This window comes from Chelonoidis abingdonii, chromosome 1, assembly GCF_003597395.2.
Source record: "Chelonoidis abingdonii isolate Lonesome George chromosome 1, CheloAbing_2.0, whole genome shotgun sequence".
In the NCBI taxonomy this organism is placed as follows: Eukaryota; Metazoa; Chordata; order Testudines; family Testudinidae; genus Chelonoidis; species Chelonoidis abingdonii.
In genome coordinates this window covers 107,836,402-107,848,489 of record NC_133769.1, presented here as the reverse complement: position 1 = coordinate 107,848,489, position 12,088 = coordinate 107,836,402, and the positions used below count along the sequence as shown (strand labels likewise).

At 42.5% G+C, this 12,088-nt stretch overlaps 1 protein-coding gene across 3 annotated transcripts in view; it reads left to right on the top strand.

Annotated features, from left to right (window-relative positions):
• The window catches only part of MYBPC1 (myosin binding protein C1), a 118,449-nt gene that overhangs the window by 29,109 nt on the left and 77,252 nt on the right, over nt 1-12,088 (top strand). For all 3 annotated transcript variants that reach the window (XM_075068917.1, XM_075068923.1, XM_075068927.1), the window contains exons 2-3: nt 6,091-6,144; nt 8,158-8,199. In XM_075068917.1, the coding sequence (XP_074925018.1) occupies nt 6,091-6,144; nt 8,158-8,199 (96 nt within the window). The remainder of the gene's footprint in view (nt 1-6,090; nt 6,145-8,157; nt 8,200-12,088) is intronic.

Below are 12,088 nucleotides of genomic sequence, written 5' to 3'. Positions count from 1 at the left end.
TGTTTGAGCAGCTGCAAGAAGGGACTTACTTCCCAGACAAGAAAGTTAATGTTGGGGATATTGAAATCCCAATAGTTATCCTTGGAGACCCAGCCTACCCCTTGCTCCCATGGCTCATGAAGCCATACACGGGCAGCCTGGACAGTAGTAAGGAGCAGTTCAACTATAGGCTGAGCAAGTGCAGAATGGTGGTAGAATGTGCCTTTGGACGTTTAAAATCTTGCTGGTTCTGTTTGCTGACTAGGTTAGACCTCAGCAAGAGCAATATTCCCATTATTAAGGGGGAGACGTTTATGGCAGGGTGGGAGGTTGAGGCAAATTGCCTGGTGGACAATTTTGAACAGCCAGATGCCAGGGTGACTAGAATAGCACAGGTAGATGCGCTGTGCATCAGAGAGGCTTTGAAAACCAGTTTCATGACTGGCCAGGCTACAGTGTGACAGTTGTGTGTGTTTGTCCTTGATGCAAACCTGCCCCCTTTGTTGATTTTAATACTCTGTAAGCCAACCACCCTCCCCTTTGATCACAGCTGGCAAAGGAGATAAAGTCACAAGTGTTTTTGAACCATGCATTCTTTCTTTATTCCATTAAAAAAGAGGGAGATAACTGATAAGGTAGTCTGGATGGGGTAGGGTGGGGTGGGGGAGGATGGGAGGAGGGAAGGACAAGGCCACATTCCTTATTGTAGCCACACTATAAATCAAAACTGTTTGAATGACAGCCTACTGTTGCTTGGGCCATCCTCTGGAATGGAGTGGCTGGGTGCCCAGAGCCTCCCCTCATGTTCTTGGTCATCTGGGTGAGAAGGATATGAAACTTGGGGAGGAGGGCAGGCAGTTGTACAGTGGATGCAGCGGGGCAGTCTGTGCTCTTGTTGGCTTTCCTGCAGCTCCACCAGATGCCTGAGCATGTCTGTTTGCTTCATTAGCCTCAGCATTGCATCCTGCCTCTTCTCATCACGCTCACTTAATACTTTCTTGGACTCAGTCACTAAATGCCTCCATGCATTCAGCTGTGCCCTAGCAGTGCAGGAGTGCTGCATGGGCTCAGAAAACATGTCATTGCGAGTGCGTTTTTTTCGCCTTCCAATCTGCGATAACCTCAGTGACAAAGACGATAGGGGGAGCATAGAAACATATGCACCTGTGGAGGGATAAAAAGGGAGAGTAAAATTTAAGATACATTTCTGAGAGCAAAAGGGAGACTCTTTCACAGTGAATCAAGCAATTCACAGCAGACAGCACATGTGCTTTAGGTACAAGGTTGCATTTTGCCTTTTGTATTGAGTGCCTACCGGTACACATCACACATGGCTGGGCAACAGAATTCGATTTCCAGGCAGCCATGGTAAGCCAAAGGGTACACAAGTTTGGATTCTAATGCCTTCATAACATGTGGGAAAGTTTTCAGACTGCAGCGCCCTCCTTTCCCATAACAAGCAATGCCAGTTGGATTTGCCATTTAAAAGGAGGGGCTGCAGAACACATCACCCCCCACCCAAGCATGTGGCTATTTGAGATGATCTCTTCAGCCTTCCCCCCACCGTGTGGCTATTCTCAAGGATTGTCCCTTTTAGCCAAGCGCAAACAGCCCCGCATGAACGGGGTTCTTTTACTGTTCCCTTACAAAGATTCCCTTATTTCAACCAGGTGACCTGAATGATATCACTTTCCTGAGGCTAACGCAGAAAGATATAGATCAAATGTTGCTTAAATGCAACCAAAACCCAGGATCATTTGCTGCCATGCTTCGTGCTGCAGTGATTCCAGAATACTTGCTACCGGCTTGGCATGGTAAAGTGTCCTACCAAATAGAATGAAATTAAGCAGCCCTCCCCAGAAACCTGCAAGGGCTTTTAGAGTACCTCCAGGAGAGCTTCATGGAGATGTCCCTGGAGGATTCCCGCTCCATCCCCTGACACGTTAACAGACTTTTCCAGTAGCTGTACTGGCCGTGAATGCATCCCAAGTCTTCAGGGCAAATCAAACATTAAACACTATTGCTTTTAAACCCTGTACTGTAGTTACAAATGTGCACTCACCAGATGTGCCTTCTCCGCCTTTAGGGTCAGGGATTCCGCCTTGGGAGGGCATTGGCTCCAACGTGATGAAAAGGTCCTGGCTGCTGGAGAGAACAGATTCACTACTTGCCTGCTGCTCATTCTCCTCTTCATCCACAAAATTCTCCTCCATGTTGCGTGACACTCCCTCCTTGCAAGTGTCCACGGACAGTGGTGGAATAGTGGTAGGGTCCCCTCCTAGAATGCCATGTAGCTGATCATAGAAGTGGCATGTATGGGGGCTCTGACCCAGAGTGACCGTTTGCCTCCTTTGTCTTTTGGTAGACTTGCCTGAGCTCCTTCACTTTCACATGGCACTGCTGTGTGTCCCTGTTGTAGCCTCTGTCCATCATGCCCTGTGCGATTTTGGCATATATATTAGCATTTCTTCTTTTTGATCAGAGTTCCATCTGCACAGATTCTTCTCCCCATACAGCAATCAGATCCAGTATCCACTGTTCATTCCATGCTGGAGCTCGTTTGCAATTCTGGGGGGACTATATGGTCACCTGTGCTGCTGAGTTTGCCATGCTGACCAAACAGGAGATGAAATTCAAAAGTTTCTGGGGCTTTTCCTGTGTACCTGGCTAGTGCATCGGAGTTGAAAGTGCTGTCTAGAGCGGTCACATTGGAGCACTCTGGGATAGCTCCCGGAGGCCAATAACGTCAATTTGCATCCACACTACCCCAAATTTAACCCAACAATGTCGGATTTTAGCGCTACTCCCCTCACTGGGGAGGAGTATAGAAGTTGATTTTAAGAGTCCTTTAGGTCAACGGAATGGGGTTGCTTGTGTAGACGCATTCATTATAAAATCGACCTAACACGGCTGAATTCGACCTAATCCTGTAGTGTAGACCAGGGCTAACAGTGGTACTAGTGCTGCCAGGAGTGTTCCTCCACTAAGTCAGTTTAAAGTGCTTCAGATATTTATGTATTACCAGCTAGCATACTGATTGCAGCTCACTATCAAAGCTCATACTCCATATTCCTCCAGTTGAAGGAAATTTTGCTGGAACATGGGATATCTTTGCTATATTAAAAAGGGGGGAAAGCACCTGACAAAAGCATGATGATGATGATGGTGGTTTAGGCCCTGATTCAAGAAAGCATCCATATCCAGGATCACGTGTGCTTAAGTTCCATTGACTTGAAGAACTCACAAAAAAATCTCAGAATGAATTTTTACTTCAATGGAACATCTAGGGGGCATGCTTAATTGCTGTTCTGAAATGGCTTACTTTCCTGAATAAGGCCCTTCTGTTGTGGTACTGACAGAATTCCTCAGTCAGGGTCCCACTGGACAGGGTGTTATACAAACACACAAATAGATATGGTCCCTGTCTCTTAGCACTTAAAATCTATTTTGAAAAAAAATGGGTTATAAATATTAGTATAGCATGTGGTAGCCATTTATTTACTATGCTGAGTTATGCAGATAGGAAGTCGAACCACAAAAACTAGTGTAATTTGATCTAGAATTAAAACAAGCAGTAGATCAAATCTATATATTTAAGGCTAGTAAAGAACAGAATTATCAAACACATAGATTAACATGATTTGTTGTGGAAGAGGAAACATGGTTTTTGTAAAGGGAAATCATGCTTCACCAATCTACTAGAATTGTTTGAGAAGGTCAACAAGTATGTGGAAAAGGGTGATGCAGAAAGCCTTTGAAGAGGTCCCTCACCGAAGGCTCTGAAGCAAAGTAAGCTGTCATGGAATAAGAGGGAAAGTCCTCCCATGGATCAGTAACTGGTTAAAAGGCAGGAAACAAAGGATAGGAATAAATGGTCAGTTTTCAGAATTAAGAGAGGTAAATAGTTGTGTCCCCCAGGGATATGTAGTGGGACCAAGGCCATTCAACATATTCATAAATCATCTGGAAAAAGGGGTAAACAGTGAGGTGGCAAATTATACAAAATTACTCAAGATAGTTAAGTCCAAAGCAGACTGTGAAGAGTTACAAAGGGATCTCACTAAACTAGATAACTGGGCGACAAAATGGCAGATGAAATTCAATGCTGATAAATGCAAAGTAATGCACATTGGAAAGTATAATCCCTGCCATATATACAAAATGATGGGATCTAAATTAGCTGTTACCACTCAAGAAAGAGATCTTGAAGTAATTATGGATAATTCTCTGAAAATATCTGCTCTATTTGCAGAGGCAGTCAAAAAAGCTAACAGAGTGTTAGGTACCATTAGGAAAGGGATAGTTAATCAGTGAGGCTACGATTTAATCATGAGTATTTTTAGTAAAAGTCACAGACAGGTCACAGGCAATAACCAAAAAGTCATGGCCAGTGACATGTCTGTGACTTTTACTAAAAATAAATACCCTTAATTAAATCTTTGGTACTGGGGAGGGGGAAGACCAAGGCCAGGATGCCTCCACTCTGGGCTGGGGCAGCGTGGGGTGCTGCTGCTGCTCCTGGAGTTCTGCTTACCCCAGGGCCACCCCAGCTGCTCGGGGAGCCCTGGGGTCAGACGCATCAGCTGCTGCAGCTGTAGAAGTCACAGAGGTCCCAGAAAGTCACAGAATCCATGACTTCTGTGACCTTCATGAAAGACTTGCAAACTAAATAATAAGACAGAATGTTTCATAATGCCACTATGATATGCATGCACCCTGGGCCGTTCCTAGCTATTCTGGGGCCTATTCAGCCCTCTCATGGGGGTTCAGAGGGGGCAGGCCTCTGTGGGGGCGGCTGGCCCCAGGCCTCCGTGGGGGGGGGGGCTGGCTGGGAGGGCAGGAGGGAACTGCTCCCCAACACTCACTGGCAGCGCAGCTGGAGCCGGGTCGCTGCACTTCCCGCCACTGGTGAGCGCAGGGACCCAACCCCTGCTTCAGTCCTCAGTGGAATGGGGGCGGGGCTGGGGCAGAGCAGGGGCCATGGGGAAGAGGCGGGACAGGGTTTGGAGCAGTACACAGCTGCTCAGGGCACCAGGAAGTGTGGCGCCCCAAATTTCCTGATGCCCTACACAGATGCATACTTTGCGTATGGGTAGGGATGGCCCTGCCTACACCGTGATTATTGGTTGCAGTTCTGGTCACCACATCTCAAAAAAGATATGTTGGATCTGGAAAGGTACAGAGAAGGGCAACAAAAGTGATTAGGGGTATGGAACAGCTTCTATATGAGGAGAGATTAAAAAGACTAGCAGTTTCTAGCTTGGAAAAGAGGCAACTATGGGAGGATATCATAGAGGTCTATTATAATTATGAATGGTGTGGAGAAAGTGAATAAATAAATGTTATTTACTCCTTCACATAGCACAAGAGCCAGAGGTCACCCAATGAAATTAATAGGCAGCAGGTTTAAAACAAAGGAAAGTATTTCACACAACACACAGTCAACCCGTGGAACTCTTTGCCAGTGAATGTTCTGAAGGCCAAAACTATAAGAATTAGGTAAGTTCATGGAGGATAGGTCCATCAATGGCTATTAGCTAAGATAGTCAGTGATGTAACCCCATGCTCTGAGTGTTCCTAGCCTCTGACCACCAGAAGCTGGAAGTGGACAACAGGCAATGGATCACTCCTTGCTAATTACCTGGTCTATTCATTTCCTCTGAAGCACCTGACATTGGCCATTGTCACAAGACAGGATACTGGGCTAGATGAACCATTGATTTTACCCAGTATGATCATTCTTATGTTCTTAAGGCTACTGGTGATATTAGTTGTAGAAAAAGTTTGTAGAACTGCTGACGAGATTCTGTGTAGTAGCAAATGGGCCCTGTTATAATTTCTGTCCTTTTTTGTACAAAATAAAAACCATTTAAATATAAATCTCTAGAAAACTGGTGTCATTATGAAGACATAATACAGAGAAATTACAAATGACATAGGGAATAGGAAAGATGTTTTCTGTAAGTATCAAAATATAAGCTGATTTTTGAGGTTTGGTTTCAAGCCTTAAACTAACCTTGAATGTTTCTGGTTTCAACCAATTATACAATTAAATGTATGAAAAATATGTTCTTTACTTCAAATTCAGCTTTTTCCTTTCATTATTTTCAGAGACAGAAACTAAAGCAGAAATTTTGCCACCTGCAGAAACCGCACCACCTGCAGGTTAGTAAAGGAATTGCCTTTGTTACCTGATTTGGTCTGTAGCATAAACAGAATTGTGTGTGTCTGGACTGTGCTACAATACTGTGGTGTCTATTGTTATTGTCTGACTGTAAATAAACAGCTGATGAACAATAGGAAGTGAGCTTGATTTAGTAAGTTGTTGTGTTCACTTATCATTCATATAGGTTTGCCTAAGAATTTCTAATTTCTTAAACTTGATGTTGTTTAGAGGAGAGCTGGTAAATATGACACTGAAAATATCTTTCTGGCCACAGTCATAGTAAAGGAATGATAACATTTGGGGACTTGATTATGTTACCCACATTCATGTTGTTTCTAAACAAAAAGTCCCATTCATTTCCCACTGAATGTACTATTCAGTGTGGATAAGGGTGTCAGAATCAAACCCTTACTGAATAAGGCTTCAGATAAATATGAAGCTTTGAACATAGCTAACCCATTTTCTCTTGTGAGAACATGAACCGTAGAAGGCCCAAGCGCTTACGGTTTGATCTTCATGCTCACCTGAACTATATTAATACTCATAAAGTGGTATAACTATATACCCCATGTATTTGTTTGGTTTATTGTTGGATCAATTCTAGTTTCTAGTCCCATCTTGGACTGCACCTCAGCTAGTTAACTCTCATCCAACCACCATACTCTGTTGGGCACTACGTAAGTCATTCAACCACAGTGAGGAGGCCAGATTTGATGGGAAATAGAGTTGAGTGTCCTCTGTGTACTGAAGATACTACAATCCATACATCCTTGCAACACCTCCAAATGGCCCCATAAACAAATTGAACAAGATAGTTAGGAAAATAGAATCCAGCAAAACCCTGAAATAGAGAATCCTTTTGCCAATTAAGAATTTACAAAAACTAATATCTTGGTTGACTGAGGCAGAAAAGATGAGTCACTCAGGAGTGACCCTATATATTCCTGCTATGATCTACATTAGCACCTCACTGCCAACAGTAATGAAAGAATCAGTATGGCTATTTGATCTTAAACCCTCCCCAGGAAGACATGTCAGATCATATCTCCAACACTATCTGTCTGTACTGTACACCAACCTAAAAACAAATTGACTGGGGCTCAGGAGACCTGAGGCATTTAGGTACTATCAGAATATGACAGAATCGAATGCCTGATCCAAAGCCCATTGACATCAGTTGGAGTCTTTCAATTGGCTGCAATGGGCTTCAGAACAATTCCCAGGAGAATAAGGCTCTAACAATTGCTGCTTTCAAAGAAAGTGTCACTTTGCTTCCTGTAAGGGATGCCGCAACAATCCTCTTCAATAGTACATAATCCGATAACATATCAAACACAAAGTGCATGTATATTATTTTAATATGTAACATTTGGTGTAGTGAATTATAGCTACACATTATACAATTACCAACAACCCTAAGAAATAGGCTTTTTGCAGGGATGAAGTCAGAGCCAGTGCAACCTAGTAGGCGACCTAGGCAGTCGCCTAGGGCGCTAGGATTTGGGGGATGGCATTTTCTTTGGCAGCCCCGGTTGCTGCCAGCATTTAGGCGGAAGGAGCTGGGGTAGGGGGGCATGGGGAGGGCCACCTGCAGCAAGTAAGTGGGGGGCGGCACACAGGGGAACTCAGCTTAGGCACCGCAAGCCTGGGAGGCGAGAGAAGTGAAGTGGTGATGGCATGCTCGGGGTGAAGGCGGAGCAGGGGTGAGCTGGGGCACAGGGGGGTGTGTGCCTCAGGGCAGAGGGGGGTGGGGAGCTGCCTCAGGGGGGGCACATCAGGGCGGAGGCAGGGAGCTGCCACGGGGGGGCACTTCAGGGTGGCAGCTCAGGGCCAGGGGAGAGCGCAAGATGGAAGTTTCACCTAGGGCACGAAACATCCTCGCACCGCCCTGGGTGGAGTGGGGAATACACATTTACATGACCTAAAGCTTTGTTGTATTCTTTATAATGCTGTGTAAGTTTTTCTTTTTACTTTAAGATTCTCTCAAAAATGTACTTGTACTTCCTACACAGAACAAAAGAAACCAAAAGAGGATGGAACCGAACAGGCTAAAGGTGAGTGGACTGTCATATCCCAAAAGCTGGAAGCAGGCAGAGCATCCATAAATGCTGTAATGATGCTAGATTGTTTGAGCTTTTTTCAGAATTTTGGTGAATTATATTACAGTAGTGTAGTTTGAAGCTTCTGGGATTTTTTTCTGCATGACTCATTGAGCACAAGGAAATCATGCTGTTTATGTGTTTCCTTCAAAAGTTCCGTAAACAAGTGTGAAACTCACTAGCCTTTATTGAGTTATAGTAACCATGATTAGTTAGATAGTAACTTACTACGTAGTAACCATGATTAGTTAGATAAAATGGTCCATTTTCCTGGATCAGATTTCAAATGATTTGCATGAGCAGAAAGCCATCTTCAAATGAGCATGAATGGTGACATTGACAGAATTCAACAAAATTTAGGTCAGTGCATACCAGTAGCTCTTGCATGAGGTGGGCAATCTCATTTTATCTTCCAAGGCTGTTTCTATTCTACCTTAGAACCCTGGTATTTCATGCTGTACATTTTCATCAGCCATCTGGTCAACTAAGTCATCTAACTTTCACATATTCTTTTGTAAAGGAATCGTCTCACTTCATTATTTTTTCTTCATTTAGGGCCCAATGATAAACCCCAAGACATGTTCTGTGTTACTGCCTTACTTGAAAAATCATCTACATGGATCCAACAAACAGCTACATTTTCAAGATACATAGCTATTTCTGCTACTTAGCTGCAGTTAGAATCTGGCCCTCAGTTGGTAATTCTTCCATTTAGGAACACATATTTGGTGGGGCTGGGTCAAATTCTACCCTTTTGTATGAAAAGAAAGATCAAATATGGCACATACTGTGCATTATTCTGTACTCTCTACCTGAGTAGAAATAGAACAGTTCATCAGTTCACTTTGTAATGGACAATATAGTTTATTGATTCAAGTATGAGGTTTCTGATGCTGATAAAAAAAAATCTCAGTCAGACTAAGATCTGTTTATAGTTGACCCAACATTTTTTTCATTATTTGGAACAGGCCTTGAATATCTACTCTGACTTTGATCTCACCTAGCTGGGAGCTCATAGATTTGCCTTTTTAAAAGACTAGATGTGATGTGGCATCTAAGACTTGTTTACAGATTAATTTGAAAAAGATGTGGCACAGTGCATGGCCATTTGTGTCAAGAAAATCTGAATGCCGATGTTGAGAATGAATGAACCAAATATCACTGACAGAATAAACATGCTGAACTTAGCATCAGTGCATGCTGCTAACTGTCTTCCAGTAGTGCATCTATTTTGTTACAAAAATATTTTGGGAAGGACTTAAATCTATCATTCTTGGCAACAGTTTTATTCAGGAGCATTTTGCACTCCAGATAGGTAGAAACAGAAATGAAGATTTTTGCCTTATATTAGAGCAGTTGTTGGTTATGACTGCTTGAATTTTGACCTGGGAAAAACATTTTGCTCCTGAATTGAACATCTATAATATCTTCCCCTCTAATTCTACAAGTCTATATTTTGCTGAATTAAAAAGGCATCTTGGCAAGTATCTCATTGAACACTATTGCATTATCTATTTTAGACAATCTGTCTTGCAGTTTTTGAAGCTTCAGCTAGCAAAGAACAAAGAGATTTGCTGGAGAGTAGGAGTTTTTCATGGGGCTGAGCCATTTACTTCTAGTGCTTGGAATGATTTTTAAATTTAAAAAAAATGTGTGAGATTCTACTACACAAAGTAAAAGTTGAGGTGTTTCCACTTTTAATCACATTTCAACTAGCAACAACCACTAAAGTAAGAGTTCCAATAAGAAACTGAACAGTTAAATGTCAGAAAGATTGTGGTACTGATAAGTAGAAAAGATTCTCTTCTCATCCATCATGGTCTAGTGGAGCTGTTCCTTTACATAGCAGCACAGATGTCATTGTCAGTAAGACTCAGAGCATGCTGAATGAGTTAGCTGATATTATCAATTAAATGTATTATTATTTACATTGCAATCTGAACCCCAGCTCCTGTGAACCCCAATCCAGGGCTAGGATTCCATTGTGCATAAGGGAAGAGGGTCTTTAAGACTCTCATGCTCATCTCTTAGAAGAATTTTGTATATAGTATTCTTTATAATAAGAAGCATAGTTCCTGAATATTAGGAAAAAGGCCTCTTTCTTCCCCATTTGCTGAAAGTCATGTTATATTAGAAAAAATATATTTTAAAGGGCTGTTTACCAACAAGGAACAGGGAGAGAGCCAGCCAACAACTAGCTTTTGTACTACTTAGTCCAGGATGGAGCTAAAAACTGCTTCCATAACTTTGCAGGTGGCAGTTTTGGGGTCTTCTCTGAATTATGTGGGATGGTGAAGGGTTTCACATCTAGACAGCATAAAGCATGGGTGCTTTGCAGATCAAACAAATTCTAAGATATTCATGATTCAGCCACCCCTCCTCACCCCCTCCCCCCGGTACATGGGAAGTTGACTATGTGCAGAGAAGTCAGTTTGTACATGAATCCCACAGCCAAGCAAGAAAACCTAGGCCATATTCTTCATAAATTCCAGATTATTTTTGTGGCATAGAGCCAGCAGTTAGGCAGAAAAACTAGACCTACCTGTGAGTCTGCTTTACTATTCTGTTACTTGTTGGTAGTTACTGTCTGTCCATGGTAAAACATTTGTCTACCTATTATGTTATTAGTAGGTCTAGTAGAGTTGAGAAAATGGGTCACACCATGTGAAAAATTCTTTGTTCTCTTTCTAGGTTTTTCACTGGAAATGATTAGTTCAGAGCAGTGAAAAGAAAACTTGCCTGCTCCTGTATAATTCTGCCACTTTCATAGACATCTGAGTTGTGTAACTAGAAGATTCAGAACTCAGATGTAGCTACTAAGTATTCATTTTATTTACAGAACACGAAGTGAATCAGCAGAAGTTCCACTAAACTTATAACCATGTCATCTTATACTGATGCCATTTTCCATTTTTCTTTTTAAATTTAGCATCTTGTATACAAAGTACTGTTGTCATGATTTTCTCAATCTAAAAACAGTTTGCTTATTCCTTTCTTTAGGTACTATCCAGCCATTCAGGTGTCTACTAATAAATTTCTGCGTATTTCACTGATGTGCTTTCTCTAGGTTCCATCCAGCCATCTACTAAAGTGTCTGCATGTTTCATCCCTGTATTTTCTTTAGGTTTCACTAAGCCTTTCATCTATCTACTAAAACTTCAGTTCTTTCACTTGGCTGCCCAGTACCTTAAGTACCTAACAGTTCCTGTGCAGTTTAATGGGAGCAGCTGAGTACTCAGCACTTTGAAAAGCAAAACAATCTATTTAATAAGCTTAACTTTAGGCACAGAGTTTTGAAAATCTTGGTCATTGTTAGGACTACATTGTGCTCTTAGTTACAACCAGTATAAATCTAGATTGACTCAGTGAGTTTAATTGGAGTTACTCTAGGTTTATCCTAGTAAAAGTGAGAAGAGAATTTAACCCAGTTTCGTTGTGACTTTATACTAAATTTATGTTAATTTATGTACATTAATTTGAATACCTAAGATTGTAAGGATATCCTCCACTCCCTCATAATCTCTAATTTATTAATAGATCTATAATCTCCCCACTGAGGGCTTGGCTACACTTGCAAGTTGCAGCGCTGGTGAGGGGGTTACAGCGCTGCAACTTACTCGGTGTCCACACTTACAAAGCTCAGCCAGCGCTGCAACTCCCTGGCTGCAGCGCTGGCTGTACTTCTGGTCTACTACGGGTGTAGCGAATCCAGCGCTGGTGATGCAGCGCTGCTCATCAGGTGTGGACACTCACCAGCGCTGTTATTGGCCTCCAGGGTATTAAGAGGTATCCCAGAATTCCTGTCTACAACAAACCAGAAGGTACTCCCCGGAGCTACCAAACA